Source organism: Halichoerus grypus, chromosome 4, assembly GCF_964656455.1.
Source record: "Halichoerus grypus chromosome 4, mHalGry1.hap1.1, whole genome shotgun sequence".
Lineage (NCBI taxonomy): Eukaryota > Metazoa > Chordata > Mammalia > Carnivora > Phocidae > Halichoerus > Halichoerus grypus.
In genome coordinates, this window is record NC_135715.1 from 139426504 (window position 1) to 139449020 (window position 22517).

The 22517-nt window shown below is 39.2% G+C and overlaps 1 protein-coding gene across 5 annotated transcripts in view; it reads left to right on the top strand.

Annotated features, from left to right (window-relative positions):
* The window catches only part of AGPS (alkylglycerone phosphate synthase), a 187871-nt gene that overhangs the window by 26369 nt on the left and 138985 nt on the right, over positions 1-22517 (top strand). For 3 of the 5 annotated variants that reach the window (XR_013447227.1, XM_078071027.1, XM_078071028.1), the window contains exon 1: positions 10778-11056. The exons of 1 other annotated variant lie outside the window; for it this stretch is intronic. Coding sequence is in view for 3 of the 4 variants with exons in the window: in XM_078071027.1 (XP_077927153.1) it covers positions 10809-11056 (248 nt within the window). In the remaining variant the exon portion in view is untranslated. Of the gene's footprint in view, positions 1-10777; positions 11057-22517 lie in introns of those variants that run through there. One more of the 5 variants, XM_036099188.2, reaches the window with a different exon arrangement.

Consider the following 22517-nt stretch of genomic DNA (forward strand, 5'->3'; position numbering starts at 1 on the left):
CTTCTTTTCTCTTTCTCCAGGGGAAAAATGCAGAACATTCCATAGGCCTCTGGAAAATGCCCAATGGCTATTTGGTGTTGGACCAACTTTCAGTAGGGCACCAGAACCAGATGTATAAATACCAAACTACTCTGATCATCTAACTAGTTCTAGGGTAGAATGCAGGAATCCAGACTCAATGTAGGCAGTTCTTATTATATTACACTTGGGGTGTGTGTTTGTGTGTGTGTGTGTGTGTGTGTATACATTACACTTGTACAGAATCTTCAACTTAAAAAATATTTTATATTAACTTTTCTATTTATCACTCTAGAAACCCTAACACTCTAGCTTAAGGCTAAAGCCAAAAGCTTTGCCTAAACCAAATAGCAATTATTAGTCATAGACTGAGAAAGGGGATGTGAAATAGAATGTAAAGCTTTATTAGTTTTTCTACAATCATATTAAATATTTGTGAGCATTTGAACTGTGGCTGAAGCCGACTTACCTGTTATTTTTCCCTTATTTTGATAGCCTGTTATTATGTTATAAGATGAACTTATTTGTTACCATTTCTCTGTAAGAAGCCATTTTAATTGCTATCTGAGCAAGGAGTTGGTACTCTCCTGATAGATTAATATTTTACTGATCTGTTTTAGTATTTTTATGTATATCAAAACTAAACTCAAACTGGGTTTCCTTTACCTTCTTTCTAGCATTAAATATTACAGTTATTCTTTTGCACGTTTTAGGAAGTTTTGTTTATCTTCCAAGGTGTAAAACAGAATGACAAATGACAACATGTTCTTAGGAATACTGGCATTTTTTTTATTAACATATAATGTATTATCTGTTTCAGGGGTACAGGTCTGTGATTCATCAGTCTTACACAATTCACAGCGCTCACCATAGCACATACCCTCCCCAATGTCTATCACCCAGCCACCCTATCCCTCCCACCCCCCACCACTCCAGGAACCCTCAGTTTGTTTCCTGAGATTAAGAGTCTCTTATGGTTTGTCTCCCTCTCTGGTTTCATCTTGTTTCATTTTTCCTTCCCTTCCCCTATGATCCTCTGTCTTGTTTCTCAAATTCCTCATATCAGTGAGATCATATGATAATTGTCTTTCTCTGATTGACTTATTTCACTTAGCATAATACCCTCTAATTCCATCCACATCGTTGCAAATGGCAAGCTTTTTTTTTTTTTTTTTTTTTTTTGATGGCTGCATAATAAGGAATACTGGCATTTTTACAGGGCTATTAACTTTGAACAGTACTTTCATTTGTACTCCTTCACTTGACCTTAACAATAGCCCAACAGGTAAACAAGATTAAGATCTTATTAAAGGGTTAAGTATTGTGAACAAAGGCAAGGAAAAGAAGAGAGCAAAAGCATACAACCAGAACTTCAATCCAGGTCTCCTGACTCAGTTTTGAGTTATTTCGACAAAAGCAGGTTTCTTTCCCTCTCTAATATGGTGAGGTGTATACCACCAGACCCTCATGCTAAATATATTCAGCAATTAAAAATATACATCAGCCATTTCCATCTCTGATCCAATGTTTGCTTTCTACTCTACTTCATCAAGACCAACTGTTGTACCTAACTCAATTATTTTAAGATTTAGGGATAAAACAACCACCACCCAGAAACCATTAAAAAAGAAAAACAATTATCTTTACATGGTCAATTGTAATCACTTTTGCTTCCCTGTTTTGGGGAGTATGTGTGAGATTTTCCTCGCTCTTCCTTTAATATATACAATTGAAGAATGCTTTTCTGTTAACCTTTATATCCATTTTATTTTTTTTAAAGATTTTATTTATTTATTTGAGAGACAGCAAGAGAGAGAGAGAGAGCATGAGTGGGGTGGTGGTGGTGTGCATAGGGGCAGAGGGAGAGGGAGAAGCAGACTTCCCTCAGAGCAGGGAGCCAGACATGGGGCTCGATTCCAGGACTCTGGGATCATGACCTGAGCCGAAGGCAGATGCTAAACCGACTGCCACCCAGGCGCCCCTTTTATATCCGTTTTAGATTGCATCTCATTTCTTATTTATCTTTCTCTCATCTTTCCTTATAAAAACCATTCTTCATATTACTCTTCGGTAATTCAGCCTCAAGGAATCTTGTCTAGGTATCAGAGAAAATTCCCTGAAATATGAGTGACTATAAAATTAGGTTTTTTAATGAAAAAATAAGAAAAAATTTTAATGAGTTGACAATAGTTTTGAAGTCATAATATGAAGGAATATTCCCATATATTCATTTCAATTCCTCTGGAAGTCTTTGAGGTGCTCTGCCCTTAGGTAGAACCTGGATAGAAGGACAGACTGCTGATCTTAGATGTAGGTATGTTCTGCCTGACCTCTTAACTCCCTCTTAGGTGCTGTGTTCTTGTAGTATCTCTATTTCTGACCTATCAAAACTTGCTCTTAGGAAAGAATCTGATATTAAACACTTATTCTTTGGTGAGATATTCCTAGCTTTTTTGAGGGTTCTCTTTCATGTTTGTGTAAAAAAAGATTTATTTCCTATGCTACCCTCCTTGTCCCCTCCTTGACACACACACACACACACACACAAATCATACAGAATAAACTTCTACCTGTGGTTAAGGACAAGCCAGTCTGTGGGAGTTCTTCAAAAATAAACATATGAGAAAGGAATTAGACCTACTGCTAGGATCAACAACACTGTTCTTCCCTGGGGAAAAGTATCTGCTAAAGTGAACCTAAAAGGAAAACCCAAATAATGTGGGTGCATAAACATTATAATGCATAGAGTGTAAATCAAAGAGGACAGTCTTCATCCTGAACTATGTAATTATCTGTTAAAGAATAAAAAAGATTTTATTTTATTTGGGAAGGGGATGCAGTATAGGTCTTTATTCTTCAGAGTGCTACCAAAAAAAAAAAAAAAAATCCCACAAAAAACACAAACCTCTTTTAAAAAGATACCAATGAATTATCTTGACAGGAAGAAAATACCTGACAACAATGTAATTCCACATGTTCTGATAACATCAAGAAAGGACTCAAAAAGGAATCTGCACCTCAGAATTGTAGGATATTGAGAGGACTGTTGGGTTGGGAGGAGATAATGATTGATAGTGACTATTAGACTCAGAATGAACAGTCATATGCATCAAACTCTTTCCATTAAAAAGAGTTAATTTATTATTTAACTGATTGTAAAAATGATTAAGTCGCTTTTACCAATGAGTAAAATTATCATTAAACTGATTTCTTTCGTGATAACTATTATGAGAATGAAAAGATGTCACTCATCGTTCCCTTTTTCTTCTACTATAATGAAATAATCATTCTTCGATTTGCACAGTTTATCAATTTAATTTTTTTTAAAGATTTTATTTATTTATTTGAGAGAGAGAGAGCACAAGTGGGGCGGGGTGTGCAGAGGAAGAGAGAGAAGCGGGCTCCCTGAGCAGGCTCCCTGCTGACATGGGACTGGATTGCAGGACCCTGGGATCATAACCTGAGCTGAAGGCAGATATTTAACTGACTGAGCCACCCAGGTGCCCCCATTTATCAATTTTAGAGCTACTTTTGAGTATGTTATTAGTTTTTATTTTTGATGAGACAGTATCTACTTGCCAATACATCACATACTTTATTATAATCTCATCGACATCAGAATTTAAAAAAATAGGCTTCTCTAGGTGGACTGGAATTTGTCTACACTTCAGTGATATACCCATATCAATTACTATTAAGTTATTGGGTCGAGTTATTTGCAACGATGACTTGCATTCTGAAAGTATGGTAGGAAACCCTAAAATGCTTTTCAAAACTACTAGTGCTAGAAATCAACACATAAGTGTGGATTTAGAGATGAATACAGAGGAAGAGACTGAAGCATAACTTTTAATTATGTATAAACTAAGGCCTAGGGATAGCTAGGGGCCGTCAGTTTATAGATTTTCCAATGTTTTCTTCAAGGCCTCTATTTGTGGGTATGGGAGATTATTTTCTTCCTTTGTTGAAATTTTAAGGTTGTGGAAGTCAAAAACCATTTGCTGTATTTTCTCTCTTTTCTACCATGATTCTTTTGTTGGGGTGGTTAAGATAACGTATCAACAAAAAAGCCAGGCTGGAGCATTTGTGCCAAGTCAGACTGAAGTCCACTAGGGATGGGACTAGAAACCAGGAAGCAGGTTTTGGCAGAGGGGCACGCATCATCCCATTTGGGAAGGGTGGGGATAAAACAGAATTTAGCAGCCATACTATTGCTGTCTATTCAGCTCTAAATGTAGATAAGCTCGGCATCCTTTGGCTTGAGTGCTTGATAGGGGTTCTCTGCTTTTACACACAGAGATTTATAGCATTAAGGTATTTTGAAAGTTTTACATGACTGAAAGTTACTGTTTGGCTCCCTCTTTAGTAACAAAACCATCCTAGATAGATTAGGGTCCAACTATCTATCGAACTATCAACTCGAAGACAACCCTTGCAAATCCTATCTCTAATATTTGAGAATTTTTTCTTTCTTCTATCCTACATGTAGTAGCTAGCCTCCAAAATGGTCCCCAATAATCCCTGCCTCCTGGTATTCATATCTTTGTGTCTCCCTTTCCATGATGTACTAGGGTTGGTCTGTATGACCAACGGAATAAGACATAAATGATGCTATGTTATTTCCAAGACTAGATTATAAATGACTGTGGCTTCTATCTTGGGTGCTCTCTCATCTGCTTGGTCTCCTCTTTCTTTTTTTCTCTCTCACTCTCTTTCTCATCACTTACTCTGTGGGAAACCAGCTGCCATGACATGAAGGCATCCAGGCAGTCTACTACAAGAGAGCCTTACTACAAGAGCAATTCTCGTAGTAAGGAATGGAGATTGGCTAACAATCTTGTGAAATGAACTTGGAAATGGACTCTTTGATTCTAGTTGAACCTTCAGATGACTGCAACTCTGGCCATGAGCTTGACTGCAACATCCTAAGAGCCTGTGGGCCAGAACAACCTGCATAAGCCACTCCTGGGTTCCTGACTCTCAGAAACTGTATGAGATCGTGTTTATTGTTTTAAGCTGCTAAATTTTAGGGTGATTTGTTAGCCAGCAATCGATAACCAGTATACCACAAGTGTACTGAACTGTGAAATACTGGCTTTATGTTAGGTTGAAGAAATGACATCTCTTACTGTTTTTGCAGGCGGCAATTAATTGTTCACCAGTGCTTTCTCAGGGTGCTTTGCAAAGCTACTGCAGACAGTAATTGACTTGATGATGTCTTATTCCCTGACAGAGTTCATTCAGATCGTGAAGGATAAAAACATTACTCTCAGGTATCTATCTACTCATGTTGGTTCACCATTGGACCTGACCTTGCAATTATCATGACTTCTGAGTGATTAAGCAGCACAATGTGTTTTATAGCTGTTTTTATCATCTCTTACTTTCACAAACGTGGGATAAGATCAGTTTTATTCAATAATAGAGAAATCATGGCATGAAAGTTAAGGGCTACTTGGGGCTACTAAAACCACTGACCAATTTACATTTATGAAGTGACATTATTAGCGTATTTGATATTTGAGTGTTGGGAAAGGTCGTTATGTATGCCGAGATTTTTTTTCTCCTTCTTTACATTTTACTATGCTTTCTAGAATCTTTACAATCTGCATTGGTTGTTTTTGAAGTAGTAATAAAAAAGACAAAGCAAACATTTTAAATATAATTCTTAAGCTTCTTATTACAGAAAATTTTAAACATGTACAAAAGGAGAGAGCATGTGAATCCTCATGTAGCCAACACCCAGCTTTAACATGGCCAATTTTGTTTGATCTACTCTCCAATCTGCTTGCTGCCATCCTGGCTCACCTGTACTAGATTATTTGGGTACAAATCCAAAACATCACATTCTTTCAAAAGACAAGGTAATTTTAATAATCCCATTTCAAAGCTGGAAAGCAGAAACTTACCTGTTGTTCTTATGGATTGGTTCTAAGGAAAATGTGCCTTAGCTGAAATATGTTTTTATTTTAGCAAGTTGTGTAACTAGTCATCGACCTATATTTTATGAATTCCTGTAAGCTAACATGGAATTTTCACACATTATTATGGTGGTTTTATGTATTCATATATGGAATTCTGGGTTTCTGAAATTTTTTCCCTGACGTTTTGAGATCTGCTGGAAGATTCATAGATTGATTATAATAAACAAACTCCCTCGATAATGGAGTCGTCTTTAGAAAATCATGGTTAGAACTTGGGATGGTGCTGACTACAAATGTACTTGTAGCTAAGTAGCAAAGGGGCAGGTTAATGGGTAGCCACTGAAGGCAGATTTCCCTGACCTCTTAAAAGTACCACCCAGAACTAGTATACAAAGGGATTCATTCACTCAAACATCTTCCCCTTCCTTTGATAGAACCCCCAGCTGCTGTGGGGCCTAGATGTCTTCATGATTATTATTGCATCTGGTGTCATGTTTTTCCAGCTGGTGCACTGTCTCCCTGTGGGAGATTTATTGACGTTCACCCCTGCACCAGCCTCCTGCTTGCTCTCTGGAGGCTCATCCTATGACCCTACTCTACATAGGCAACCTCTTCTAACCTGAACCGTGATTAAATAGATGGGCTTAAAAACTGCTTATAGATCATATGGCTCATCATAAAAATAAATTGCTAGAACTGACTATAATTAAAATTTCAGTACTGTGAATTTCAACTCTGCCCCATCCTCAACCATACATAAGCAAATCAGAATATTACTTTTGATCCAGGAGCTTTGGACTTTTCCCTCCTTCCCTTCCCTTCCCTTCCTTCCTCTTTTTCTAGAAATAAGAAATGAATTGGGGCCCCTGGGTAGCTCAGTCAGTAAAGTGTCCAACTCTTGATCTCAGCTCAGGTCTTGATCTCAGAGTCATGAGTTCAAGCCCCGTGTTAGACTCCATGCTGGGTGTGGAGCCTACTTAAAAAAAGAAAAAGAAAAGAAGTAAGAAATGGATCACAGTCTCCTAATATTTAAATCCCTTCAAAACAGAAATGAAAAATTATCTAACACTTCAAACACGCCGTTATTTTGCACAGAAGCTTAAAACAAGCTGGATCAAGGATACATTTTGAGGACTATATTCAGAGGGTCAGACAATGTTCTTAAAGAGTGTATTTTAAAAAGGTTCCCTTTTAGCAGAATTAGTTGGCCTCCAAATGACCATCTTCACATTCGTGCCTTGCAGTCTGGCTATTAGTGGTTCTACTCAGGGCTCCATTTTGAGGTGTGTTTCCTGCCTTGATTTCTCTTAGGGGGATCTCCTGACATTAGCTTTGGTTGTCTTCCCATGATTTTGTCTCATTTTACTGACCCTGAATACTACTTTCCATACCTCTTTTTTAGCTCTGATTATATTGACTCAAGTTGAAAAACTATAAAGAAAAAAGATGGTTTTAAAAGAAAGAAAAAATACATGGGGGGGGGGTTGTTAAAAAATTAGGAAAAAAAATAAGAGCATGAAGAAGCTACCATATATCTTTGTTTGAAAAGAGTCATTTGTCAACATTTTGTTTTATTTTATTTTTAAAGATTTTATTTATTTATTTATTTGAGAGAGAGAGAGAGCACAAGCAGGGTGAGGGGCAGAGGTGAAAGGGACAAGCAGACTCCCCACTGAGCAGGAAGCCTGACATGAGGCTCAATCCCAGGATCCGAGATCAAGACCTGAGCCAAAGGCAGACCCTTAACTGACTGAGCCACCCAGGTGCCCCAGATATTGCTCTTTAAAAGCAGATTTTGGGGTACAGTGGAAACACTGCATGGGTAGTTAGTAGGTCATTTTAAACATTTGATTCAAAGTAGCTCTCATACCTCTTCAGGCTTCAAGGAGATGTGATTGCTGGTGGTGGGAGGTAGTGCCATGGTTCAGTAAGACTAGAGAGAAAACTTCTTTAACTGTAAAAGGATAAGGATGGCATGACCATTAGAGGTGTGTGTACTCCTAATAAACTCACAGTAGCTTTCTTGCAAAACAACCTAAGGCAGTGGGGAGTAAAGATGGCTCCCCCATTCAGGAAAGATAATAATGGGAAATGGTTGAGTAGAGAGAGCCGAGGGACACCTATAGAGGATTAAACAGGCAAATTATTTCCACCGTAAGTTCTCCTAAGTATGGAGTAGGGATTCCTAAAAACGTATATAGTCCTGAAGCAGCCAAAAGTAGATTTAGCCAGAGTTGAGTTACAGGCGCCTGGAAACCACTGACTTTTTGCCACAATAGCCTCAAACTTGGCTCTCTTTGGGACTCTGGAGGAGTCTTAGCACAAAGACTTCATTTCTTTATCCCCACAGAATATGTTTGAGCAATGGAAAAAAACAATTCCCATCGTACCTGAATTAGGACAGACAGACTTACCTTTGAGAGTATCTCTTCTCCTGAGTGCTTGATCACTGTTGTCCACACACACAATGTGTACTATTAAACTGAGGATCGTGGTTACCTTTGGCAGATAGGGAGGGTTAAGGGATTGGGAGAGGGCATAAGGGGGACTTCCAGGGTGCTGGCAATGTTTCTCAGTCTAGTTGGAAGCTACATGGGTGTTTGATCTGTGATAATATATGCTTTGGTTCACTTTTCTCTGTGTTATATTTTATAATAAAAATGTATAAAAATGCAAGAATTTCTGAATTCAGGGAATTCCTTAAAACAGGTTATTCTGTTGATATATGCAAAATTTATAAATTTTGGACAATTATAAAATTTGGACAACAGTGAAGAAATCAGTTAACTATTGTCTAGTGTTAGACTAAGCTCTCTGAGAGTCAAGTAAAAATTAATAGACCAGCTGCTCTGTGGATAAGTAATGGAAATCAGTGCAGTAAATTTGGTACATGTTTCAGGTATTAATTTATCCTATTTAGACTTTTCTTGTGCCACATATCAGAAGAGATATCATAAATGCAAATAAAAGCCATTCCATTTAAAATTCCTTTTGTTCTTGGGCTCCCCCCCACACATATATCCTAACTCCTAATTAGCCTGATTATACCATGTAGATGAGGCACTGACTTACATACTTTTGCATCTCATAGCACATAGTAATGAATTAGGTACATATGTTTTTACTGCCTGTATTTCATTACTGTATATATATTTGAAAAAATATCACTAATTTTTCCACTGGTATGTAATTTTGGTTTATATCAAACTTTTCATCACCCAGGAGAAAAGGCTTTTTGTTATTCTGTTGATATGTGCAAAATTTATAAATTTTGCCTCCTGAGAGTTGGTGAGAAGTATATCCATACCTCAGTTTGGACAATAGTGAAGAAATCAGTTAACTATTGCCTAGTGTTAGACTAAGCTCTCTGAGAGTCAAGCAAAAATTAATAGACCAGTTTCATTCCAAAACAATTCTGAGGAAGTTGTTGCTTGTAATAGCATTTTGGCAAGAAAAATACCAATTTTACATGATTGCAAGCAAATTTTAATGCTGTTCTAGTGGCATGTAGAAAGGGTGTGAGAAGTTTGAGGGTTAGGGTGGCTGAACTCTCAAGCTTGAGAAGTCTTTGTCTTTAGAGCACTCAGCAATTGACTCCTCCTGGACCTTTTCTTCACTCCTCCATCCGAAAGAGGGAACGGAGAAAAGGAGCAGCTAAACAGGAGTTGGGCTCAGTGATTCTAGAGCTAGACTAGATATTTAATGCTGAACTATCTCTTAAGATCTGGAGATCTGGCATTTAAATCAAGTCTCATTGTTGCCTGAATTTTCTCAGAACTATTAAGTAGTTCTTTTATATTAGTCAAATAGCTCCAGGAATGTCTTAACTCTTTCATAGAGCCTGTGTTAGACAGAAGTGGTTATTTGGAAAGAAGGTGACTTCATTGGGCTTGGAATGCCTATGGCAACCCTTTCTCTTACCATTCCCAAGACTTATCTTTGAATTGCACATTATGGAAAAAGGAACTTTACTTCTGATGGTTAGGTCTGCAAGGTGCTTTATAAAAGCCTATCTAATCCACTGGCTAACGGTTGTGGAGCAGGGCTCTATGAGATCCCCTACTTTCACCAAGTGCTATTATCCAGAAAGTCAATTTGTAGAAAAGCGAGAAGTCCCAAGAACAGCTGTTGGGTAATTCTTTCTGTAGCAATAAAAACTCTGCCTCCATTAAAGTAAGGAAGGACATAGCATTCAGTAATGAATGGAAAGAAAATCTCGGTTGCAACTCAGCTTTACGTCCTCAGGTAAGTTAGTGTCTCTGTGCCTCAGTTTTTTTAATCTGTAAAATGGAGATTACTTGAGATCTAGCATTAAGCACAGTGCCAGTCACGAAGTAGGCGATTTGAAAATGACAGCTATTTGCTCTAATGGTTATAGGCAACGAGTCAGTTTTGAGCTACTTTAGTGACGCGGAGGGGACACGGGGAGTAGTAGGAGCTCATTCAGAAGAATGGCGCTGCTCAAGTTGTCAGGTCCAGAGCACCCTGGTCCTAGGCGTCTGCCCTGGAAAGCTACTCCGGAGGCCGAGGAGACACCCGAGGTCACCACCCAGGGTACTAGGCCATCTTGGGACGTTTGTGGTTTGGATTCTGGTCCAGCTCAGCCCAGCCCGGCCTGGGCCAATCAGGGGACAGCTCAAACTCACCTGCTCGGCAGGTGCTAGCCGTCCGAGGCGTGACCGCGGAGGGCCGGCGGGCGCGGTGGGCGGGAGCTGAGATGGTGAAGCTCCCGGCGCATGGCCCCCGCCGCCCAGTCGCCGCGGTGGCTGCCGGGATGCGCCGCAGCGAATGGTCGCGCCGGGCGCCGCTCTGAGTGACCTTTCACCTGCGCCCAGCGGTCTTGGGCGGCAGCACAAGGCGGAAGCCATGGCGGAGGCGGCGGCTGCAGCGGGTGGGACGGGCGCCGGCGCGGGCGCGGGCTCCGGCTCTGCCGCGGACCGGGACCGGGACCGCGCCGGGCGGAGGCTCCGGGTTCTCTCGGGCCATCTCCTGGGCCGGCCCCAGGAGGCTGTGAGTACCAATGAGTGCAAAGCGCCGAGAGCCGCGTCGGCGGCCACGGCGGCGCCCAGTGCCGCTCCCGCCGCGCAGGAGTCAGGCACCATCCCCAAGAAGCGGTGAGTAGCGGCTCTGTGGAGCTGGCTGGCGGCGAGACCAGGCCAGGCCTGTGCTGCGGAAGGGCTTGGCAAGGTGGGAAGGGAGGAGACACCGGTGGGAGGAAGGCATCCTGTCCCTGAAAGTGAAGGCGCGTCTCTCGAGAGAGTGGCCGAGACCCTGGACTCTGGCAGGAAGGGGGCGGGATGGAATGGTGGATTTTGGTCACTATTTGAGAGTAACAAATCTGAAGAACTCTTACTGGGGAAGGCTTCAGGGGGACCCGTTTTCTTGGATTCTTAATGCCAGGAATTCATTATCCTGAATTAATACTTGCGGATAAGGTCTTCGAATGGATAGAGAGGTTTCTAACATGATCCTCCAAGAAGATTTAAGTTTGCACTAGATGATGGCTCTCTTCTAATTCGCGCAAGCCTGGGTGTGGGGAGATGTGATGGTTATTGGAGGAAGGTGCTGACTGGTTTCTGTGGGGCAGGTTTCCATTTGCTTAGGGGCATGGTCTTTGACTTTGAGGGAGGAAAGTGAGGGATGGGTAAGAAGCAAAAAACTTAAGACACTAGTTAATGATTTAGGTTGTGGTGGTAACTGAACTCTGGTGTTAACTAGAAGCTGAAAGACCCTTGCCTGTGGATGAGGATTTTTTTTAAGAGATCTTGACTTAACTACTTTTTGGAGAAATCTTAAACGCTGATAGAAGCTACCAGAGAAGATATTTTCTGAGATGTGGCTTTGTCACGTCGATGAACTTTGAGAGTGAGAAAAAGTGTTGCTAATGTTTAATGGTACTGCCAGTGTGGCAGAGACTGTGTTAAGTCTATTATTTCTTTTACTCCTCTCCAAACTCTGAGGTAGGTACAGTTATCTACAGATGAAGAAATAAAACAGATTTACGAAGCCTGCTTCAGATGTGGCAAGTTAGAATTCCAAAGTACGTCATATTAACTTTAGGGCCAAGTTCTTAACTTGTACTGCTTATGATGAATTCTTTCAGTAATTCCACATTCATGAGTCCTTCCTCTGCTAGTTATATACTCTACCAGGAATACAGAGATTTAAAAATGCAGTATTTACTTAAGAACTAATAGCCTAGTAAGGTAAAGTCATAATACAGTGTGATAAGAAATTTAGCTGATAACCATAGCAAATGGTCACTTACCCCAGTTTTAGGTCTGTATGTCAGGGGGGAGGCTTCCGAGAGTAAGGATTGAGTAAATCTTGAAGTTTGGGTTGGAAGTAACCTGCCAAAGGAGATGTGTTCTTGGTAGAAAAACTGTGTTCACAGGTAAAGCAGTGAAAGGTTAGGAAACTGTTGGGAGTTCAATGTGATAGGAGGGGGTGAGAATAACAGAGGATGAGGGCTGGAGGCAAGTCTTGTTTGCAGGATTTTATGTGGGGCAAAACGTGATTACATTTACCTTTTAGAAAGGTCACATTGGGGACCAAATTGAAGAAGGTTAAGCAGATGGTTAAGGGCTGGGAACCAAGACCTGAGTCTGAATTTCCACTACACAATTCTAGTTGTATGACCTTGGGCAAGTCACTTAACCTTTTTCAGAGCTTCAGTCCCTTGTCTGTGAAAATGAGGACAGTAATTCCTGCTTTGCAGTGTTGCTGTGAGAATTCAACAATACAGAGTTCAGTGATAAAGTGCTTAGTGCATTGCCGGTTATATAACCCTTCAAATGAAATGGTAGGTGCAATTTTCATTGAGTCCAAGGACAGGGAAGCCAATTAGGAGACTGTTACTCTGATGACAAATACTGCCATTCTGAACTGAGGCATAATATTGGGAGTAGGCAAACCTATTTGAAAAAATATTAAGACGTAAATTTTTTATAACTTGTTTACTGAATGATGGGGGAGGGAGGAATCAAGGATCACATCTTGGCCTCAGGCTTCACTTGATGTTATATTAGCCATCATTGGGTTTAAAACTTTTTTTTCCCAAATGGCTTCATGTACATTTATGTCTATTCATTTGTATGTATCTGTGTATTGTACATTTTTATGCGTGTTCATGTTCTTAGAACTAAGTAGGTAGGTCAGGTGTTCGTTTTTTTTTGGTCAGGTGTTCCTTGTAGTTGGATTTAGGGGCCTTGGTCTGCAGTAGTCAGAGAAAAATAGTAATGTTTATAAGGCACACTGGGGTGACGAATGAGGCTTCCCATGGCTAAAGGTGACTAGTTTGTGTGGTTACTCCAGAGACAGAAGGCACAACTGTAACCTGTTGTTGGTGTAGATTACGGGTAGAAAGCTCTGGTCTTTGGTTCAGAGTTAGGTGTGGCTAGTGGTAAAATCTAGTCCTGTACAACAGTTTTGAAGTTTGAATCAAAATATGAGGGAACATAAAAACTTTTGTTAGATGGAAGAGTGATCTCCCTCGGAGAGTGATTCTACTTAGTATATTGTTAATGGGGAACCAGGGTCTCCCTTCAACTTCCTCCTGCTTAGCTGGGCCTCAGTTTGCCAGCAGCAGAGTTGAATCTTAAGGGAAGACAAATGATGGAGCAAGGAGGAGCCAGCGCGTAAATCTAATAAAGTGTGGGTGTGACTGTATGTCTCTTATTTTGGAATCATTTGGTGATGTGTGATTTGTACAACTCCTTTTCTCTGATTACCTTGGATGATGTCATTGGTTGTAATTCTTCTATTTCAGGGCTGGTTATCATCATGGAATTGAAGGAGTGACTTCTTGAAACTTCATGTTTTCATTTCCCTTACAGGATAGTCACACGTGTGTTAATTTATCTAATGTTTATAGAATAGTTTCTTTATGACAAGTACTGTCCTAGGCACTGAAGGCAGAGAGATGAATAATTATCCTTGGCCTCAAAGAATTCACAATAGTAAGGGAGATACACATTCCAGTACAGTTTGAGTAGAGCTGCTATAACAAAGGTACAGATGTAGCACAAAGGAAAAAAAGAGTGATTATCCTTGGGTTCAGGGGAAGCTTTCTGGAGACAGTTTTAAAATATGGATGATGGTGTGGCAGATTGGATGGTGAAGACAGTTCTAGGCAAAGGTAATAGCATATGGCAAAGCAAGGGGGCATGAAAGTGCATATTGTATTTAGGTAATTAAACAATTCAGTATTGGTAGAGGTGGGAGTGAAGTAAAAAGAGGAGGGCCCTGGCAGGTCATCAGTCCATTAATTCATTCATTTACTCATTCACTCATTCATGTGTGACTATTTCAGTGCTTACTATGCAACATATAGCGGTGGACAAAAACTCTGCACTTAGGGACTTACATTCTAGTTGGGGCGGGGATAGCAAACAAGTAATATAGTATGTCAGATGGTGATAAATGTAATAAAGACAAATGAAGTAGCCAAGAAGGTTAGGTAATGGCAAACCCTTGAGGCAATTAAGCTGGGAAGAGACTTGATCAGATTGGGTTTTGATTTGCATCCAGCTACAGTGTTAAGAATGGGCTGGAGAAGGATGAGGATGCACATAGGGAGACCAGTTAGGGAGCTGTTGTAGCAGAACAGGTGAGAAATAATGAAGGATTATATCAAGATGATGGCAGTGAGAATAGAGAAGAAAAGATGGATTTGAGTTTTGGGAAGTAGTGCATTAGGTAGTACATAAAATTACGTGACTATATGCCATGGGAGTTTGGAGACAATGATAATAGAAAAGGGATGGTAAGAGTCCTGAGGAATGTGGATATTTAAAAGGGCTGGCCAATCACAACCTGTTGCACTTATCACGTTGGTCCCCTATGAGTTGGTTCTAGTTACTTCTATCCAGGAACATATATTCTCATTATTTGAAGTTGTTGAGCAGAGTTTTAAGAGTGATGGTTTACTTTGGACCCTCTGTTTTTCTTTAAGTTGCATGAACAGTTTCTTTTTTTTAATCTTGCCACTGGACTCAGTTTTAGATTCCTAAAAATCATAGTAAATGCCAGTTAAGTATGTGACATTTATATGCCTTGGTTTTGGATTTTTTTCAGTTTAAGAAAAGCTATTGTAATGTTAGAAAAAGAGAAGAAAAAAATCCCTTGTGGCATTCGTCCCTCCGCACTGTTAACGGCTTTCCCAGTTGTGGTTTGGGTTAGTCAGAACTGTTCTGTGGCAGTTTTTACAGAGGTTATAAACTCTACTGCTCAGATCAAAGGAAGATCTGATTAACACTGCTACTGATTGCTTAATTTACTTATACTGCCATTTATACACACCATTCTTTACAAAATCATGTATTATTTAACATCTCCCAGAAGCCTTGGTAGATGTTTTCTAGAAGGAAAAAGCTGAGTTAACCTCGTGTAAATGTTTCCTAGGAGGGCATCTTTGTCATGCCAAGTTTCAACCATTTGTGATTAAAGAGATCATGATCAAATACAGTGTCATATAGTTAAGGCATTAGTTTATATTGTACTTACTGAATAACTTACAAAATACATGATCCTATCAAACTGAAATTCATAATTTTAGAAAATGTAATGCATGGTTTTAAAAAATAGATCAACCTATTTCCTTATGTGAGTGAATTTTGTTTTGTTTGTGCAAGAAAACAATGTTGAGAATAAAACAGAAGCATACGTCTCTTAGATTGCAAGTATCATTTTGGGATGGACCACATTTTCTGCAAGTAAACTTCGTTATGTCAGGAATTTACTTACTATAAAGCCACCTACTCCCAGTCACTTAATAAAAAATATCTAGGAATAAATTAAGTGATCTATTTTTAGGCTGCAGAGGAATGGAGTGCTGTTGTAGTCAGATGATATACTTTATGGAACACTTTAAAAGCAAATGCTAAGCAAGTATTACTCCTTTCAGTTTTATTTTCTTATTTATTGAGAAGAGAGTTTCTGTTGCTCAGCAGATTAGTATGTTAATTTCAACTCCAAACCAAATCAAAGTATCCTGAGTAGAGTTTACTTTTTTGACATGAAGTAGTAATTGCCCTCCCCCCATTAGTATTCTCTTTATTTGTTAGGCTTTAGGAGTAGTATTTAATTTTATCACTGTCCCACATCTGAGTTCAGAATCAATTGAGAATACATAGAGTATAGACAGGTGGAGATAAAAATGTCAGCTTTATTACAAATAAAGCTGGTTGGAGAATATGGCTTAGATTTGGACTGCCTGAATTGGATAGACAGTCACAGGTAGTGCTGAACCACAGAAGGCCTCCCCTGCAAGGGCAGAGCCAGCTCCAGTAAGCCTTGTACATGGCCCTGAGAGAGACTGGAGTATAACCACTTTGTAGCTGATAGATTCTAAGGAGAGAAAAGGCTGACTCCAGAAGCCTGGTGCCTCTTCTCAGAAATTACTAACCAGGTAAATCACTCCTCCCATGAGAAGGGATGAGTGTGTGACCATTGGGGAGATACGACCAGGACAGTTACTCTTCTGAATTCCCTCCAGATTGGAAACTAGATGCCAGAGAATAGAGGTATTGCTGATATATTTTTGGGTAAATTAAGGGAAAGGGTTGAAAGCTTTATGGTAGGTAGTCTTCCACCTGCATCATTTGCATGTGTCATCCTCATTGCCTACTGAATACATTCCACAGTTTCCTTGGTCAGGACAGTTAAGGTCTTCCAGGGAAGCAAGTGGGCCTTTCTAGGCCTCTTACTTCCTTGATACCTACTATGTACTCTAGCTATACACCAGTATTATTGCTGTTCCCGGGACATGTCCTTCCTTTCCCCTTTTCTTTCTTTGATATGTTGATGTTTCCAAAGAATAGTACACATAGTACTGATGGTCCTGGGATAATTTGGGGTGGTACGTGGCTTACAATCTCACTTGGGTAGTTATAAATGTTTGTATATATACTTATTTTTTTTTGTTAAACTTTATTGAATTATTACATAATTTATTATAAAAGTAAATGCACAAATCATAGGTTTACAGCTTAATTACTTTTCACAAAGTGAACACATCCATCTTACCGGTATTTAGATTAAGAAACAGCATTACCAGTCCCTACAAGCCTTCTTCATGTTCCTCTTCAACTCCCACTATAGTTTGGATTTGCTTGTTTTGAACTTTATATACATGGAATCATGCAATACATATTCTTTTTTTTTTTTTTTAATTTTATTTATTTATTTAAGAGAGAGAGAGCAAGAGAGGGGACACAAGCAGGGGGAGTGGGTGAGGAAGAAGCAGGCTTCCCGCAGAGCAGGGATCCCGATGCGGGGCTCGATCCCAGGACCCTGGGATCATGACCTGAGCGGAAGGCAGACGCTTAACGACTGAGGCACCCAGGCGCCCCCATGCAGTACATATTCTTTCGTGTGTGGCTTCTTTCCCTCATCATTATGTTTGTAATCTTCATCCATGTTGTTCTCTCTAGTTGTATTTTGTTTCTTACTGCTGAATAGTATTCCACTGGATGGATATATACTGTAATTTATACGTTATGTGTTTTTTTTAAGATTTTATTTATTTATTTGATAGAGAGCATGAGCAGGAGGTGGAGCAGAGGGAGAGGGAGAAGCAGACTCCCCGCTGAGCAGGAAGCCCAACTTGGGGCTCTATCCCAGGACTCTGGGATCATGACCTGAGCCAAAGGCAGACCCTTAACCGTCTGAGCCACCTAGGCACCCCATTCAGTTTATCCATTTTGTTAAGGATGAACATTTAGGTGGTTGCTAATTTTAGGTTTGAATAGTTATTTATTGATTTTAATATGAAGTACATACCTAGTGTTTTTATAGATATTGCTGCATAGAAATAGGCTAAAATAATTAAAATAGTATTTAGTATATAATATGTTCAATTTTCTGAAGTATATCATTTGTTTGAGGTAATAAAATGCTCCTAGATACTAAATCATTCATTTAAACATTAAACTGACTTTTTAAACGCTGACCTTAAAGTCTTTGCAAGGTTCAAATGTTATTTATAAACTTGTAAGATCAGCTTAAAATCACAAGTCTAAATCTATAACTCAGTTACACATTTTAAATTTGTTACAAGCCATTCTTATGAGATCCTCTTCAATTTTGTAAGTGTATAAAAGATCAATTTCTGCATAGCTTTCTTGAACCAAAAACATTAACATCTGACTTTGATTCCCTTCTCAAGCATTTGTATATTTAATTCTAGATCTTTTTATAGTTGAAATAGGCTTACTCATTAAGGAAGGCTATTACCATTCTAGGTAGCTGCAGTTACTTTTGACAAGGGAGTTTTGCTGCTTGGGTGAGATTTGGAGCTGTAGGTATCTAATCACTCACTACTGTATTGCATGTAATATTTGTCCTGCAGGCATATCTGAAGTTACTAACCAGAGATTGGAGCTGGGATGCTGACCAAATTCTTGTTGGCAACTTCACTGGGCCTCTCCAAATTCTTTTTATAGTTGCCTTATCAGTGACCTCATATTATCAACTGGGGCGTGTTCATGTATTCTAGGACCTTGCAATGAAATAATATGAATTATTTCATTTGTTATATTCACAGTTTGCAGTTCCCACTCAGATTGTTTATGTGGTTGGATTTTGCATTTCTTCAACCTGAACTTTCCAGGAATCCAGCATCAGGGATATTAAAATAACATTCACTTGAATTCTATTCTGCTATCAAAGTTTATAATCAGCACTGTGCACTAGAGCTCTCTGTGATGCTGGAAATGTTCTGTAATCTGCTGTCCTATATGGTAGCCACTAACCACATGTGGCCATTAAGCACTTGAAATATGGCCATTGTGACCAAGGAGCTGAATTTTAAATTTTATTTAATTTTAATTAATTTAAATTTAAATAGGCATATGTGGCTAGTTTTACCTAATGTTGGACAGCACAGCTGTAAATTGAAATCTGACTCATTATCTGTCCTTTCTTGTTTCCAAATGAAGTTACCTTTCTGGGTTTTCTTTTCATTTTTTTTCTTTTATGATTGATTGATTCTCTTTTTTTTTTTTTTTTTAAAGATTTTTATTTATTTATTTAACAGAGATAGAGAGAGAGCATAAGTAGGCAGAGCGGCAGACAGAGGGAGAGGGAGAAGCAGGCTCTCTGCCGAGCAGGGAGCCTGATGCGGGGCTCGATCCCAGGACCCTGGGATCATGACCTGAGCCGAAGGCAGCCGCTTAACTGACTGAGCCACCCAGGTGCCCCTCTTTTTTTTTTTTTTTTTTAGGATTTTATTTATTTATTTTGTCAGAGAGAGAGAAAGAGCGAGCGCACAAGCAGGGGGAGCCGCAGGCAGAGGGAGAAGCAGACTCCCCGCTGAGCAAGGAGCCTGACAGGGGACTCCATCCCAGGACCCTGGAATCATGACCTGAGCGGAAGGCAGACTCTTACCCAACTGAGCCACCCAGGCATCCCTGAACTCTCTTTTGAATTAATTTATTCAAATAACTAATTCTGTAGTTATGCTGCTACTCTTAAACACATTTATCTCCTATGACCTTCACAACCACCCATTTTACAGATTAGTAACTGAAGTTCATAGGTGTTTGCCAGAAAACAGTCATTTGCTATAGTAAGTGGTAGGGCTTAGATTTGAATCCAGATCTTTTATCTCAAGTCTAGAGCTTTTTCCTTGATACTGTGCTGATATCACCAGTTCTAGTCATTTTTTTCTTCACAGTCTTTCTTACATCCATTTTGTGCATTAAACAAGTTTTTATTGGTCATTTGTGTTCTAGGTGCTTGGGCTATACCAGTGAACAAATGGACAAAGATCTATTCTTTCATGGGACTTACATTCTAATAGGTGGAATAGATAATAACAGTAAATAAATCAATTATTAAGTGTGTTAGAAGGTGATAAGTGGTATGGAAAAAAGAAAAGAACAGAGTAAGGGGTTAGGGTTCACATTTTAAATAGGATATCACTGGAGAACATGACATTTAAGCAAATATTTGAAGGAGATGAGAGTGTTAAGCTATATGGATATCTAATTGAATGAGCATTCCGGACACAGGGATAGTATGTGCACATACCCTAAGAGAGGTACATGTGTGTTGTGATAGGAGAGTAACAAGTGTTGCTGGAATCAATTCATAATCCTCCCACCCCCACACTGTTTAAAGTGTGTACCTTTGAGACCTTAGCTTCTAATTTACCTGTCTCTTCTGTTTTAGTCAAGGTCTCTTATTCATGCTACATTTTCTAGCTTCCACAGCTTTCCTTGTGCCACTCTCTGGAAGATCTTTGCTTGCTTGAGACCAGGCTTCAGGGTCTCTGCGTTTTGGGGATCTTTTTATTTTTGAGAATTGAGGGAGGTGATACTGGGCTATTGTCTGTTATCTCTTCCCCATGATTTCCCATATTATAAATAGTAACTCTAAAATCATTGTTAAGTATCATGCGATATAATATCTAGGCCTGGAGACAATTCATTTAAATCAGCTAGATACCTCATGGCATCTTCTCATCTGTTTGAAACTTCCATCTACTCAAGTTTGTTGGCAATCGATTCCTTGTTTTCTACGTGCTAAGCACTGGGGAAGATTAGCACTTAGTTTTGCCTTATGGGACTTGTAGGTCTACTAAGGAAGACTGATTTGTCTTTTTTTTTTTTAATTTTATTTTATGATGTTATGTTAATCACCATACATTACATCATTAGTTTTTGATGTAGTGTTCCATGATTCATTGTTTGCGTATAACACCCAGTGCTCCATTCAATACGTGCCCTCTTTAATACCCATCACCACCAGGCTAACCCACCCCCCCATCCCCCTTCCCTCTAGAACCCTCAGTTTGTTTCTCAGAGTCCATAGTTCTATTACTGCAGGGTGCTAAGTGCTAGAATAGAGGCAAGAAGGGGGAGGAATGATGACTGGTACAGCAATGGAAGGGCATCTTCATTTCAAGGAAACATTGATTAGAAGGGTGGAGGAGTGCTCTTCTGTGTTAAGATGCTATGTGAAAATTCTTAAATCTGAGGATAAAAACTTTGATGAGAGCATTTGGATGAGAATAGAATCAGAAGAATTAGAGTAAGAGGTAGTGGACAATATAATAAAGAACTAGTATGGCAGTTGGCTCTAGTAATGTTGGGGGCCTTCAGCTACCTGGATAGCTTTCAGAAGTCTTATTCTGAGAGCAGAATATCTGGCAGTTAATTTACATTTTAAAAAAATCAGAGGGTACCTAATTTATGCTGAAATGTTACACATTTTGTTTGAAGAAAAAAAAATAATCAAAATGAAGACTAACGTTGAAAATAAGAGATAAACACTATAGCATCTCGGCATCTTTTAGATATAGCATATGTGTGTAGTCATGTTGTAATAATGTCTTGAAATCACCATTTTTCACTCACTATCTTGTGTATAACTTTCTATGTCAAGAAATAATGGGCAACCTCATCTTCAGTGACTCATCAAGTACTGCAGTATATGTAAGTACTATAAGTTCAGCCAGTACAGTATCACTTTTAATTGTTTCTAATCTTTCCCTATTATAAAGAATACTGTGATAAACTTTTTACAATTAAATCCCTAAAAATTTCCTTAAGGCATATTTTTAAAAAGGTCTTTAATGGGTTAAAGAACATTGGAATACATTATTCATTCATCTCAGTGGGCAGAGGCAGAAATAAAGCACAGTTGCTTGTTTGGATTTAATTTTGACCAAGAATAAAGAATTGGAAATTATTGGAATCCTAGGAGAAAGACTCCTATCATGTTTGAGCAGATTTATATCTTATAATTTAAGAAAGCAGCTTTCCAGAAATTCACATAAAAGGAAACGCAATGTTTTGGCTTGAGTTGCTAAGGGGAAACCAAAACATGACCACAGAGAGCCTAGGAAATATTGCTTAACTTTGCCTGGGCCTTGGAGGTGATGAGGAGTGGGAGCTGAGGCAACTGGCCAAGATGTTCCAGTTTATTTATTTTTTAAATTTTTTAATTTTTTAAAAAGATTTTATGAATTTGTTAGAGAGAGTGAGAGCACAAGCAGTGGGAGCAGCAGAGGGAGAGGAAGAAGCAGGCTCTCCACTGAGCAGGGAGCCCGATGTAGGGCTCGATCCCAGGACCCTGGGATCATGACCTGAGCCGAAGGCAGACGCTTAAGGACTGAGGCACCCAGGCGCCCCGGATGTGCCAGTTTAAACACTTATTGTTATCAGTAAATATTGTACACTACATGCTTATTCAGATGGCTCATACTGTTTGGTCAAATCTTTCTGCATCTTGTGATGCACCTTAAGAATTGTAATGTCAGTAGTTTTCTTTTTGTCCCAACGTATTATTTTGAAAAAATTTAAACATATTGCAAAATTCAATTTTATAATGAACACTTTTATACCAACTACTTAGATTCTACCTATAACATCATACTATGTTTCCTTATCACATATCTGTCCATTAATTCATCCTTTTCTCCATTCAGTATTAGTCTGTCTTATTTTTGATGAATTTTTAAAGATTTTTTTTTTTTTTTTTTTTTATTTGACAGAGACAGACACAGTGAGAGAGGGAACACAAGCAGTGGGAGTGAGAGAGGGAGAAGCAGGCTTCCTGCGGAGCATGGAG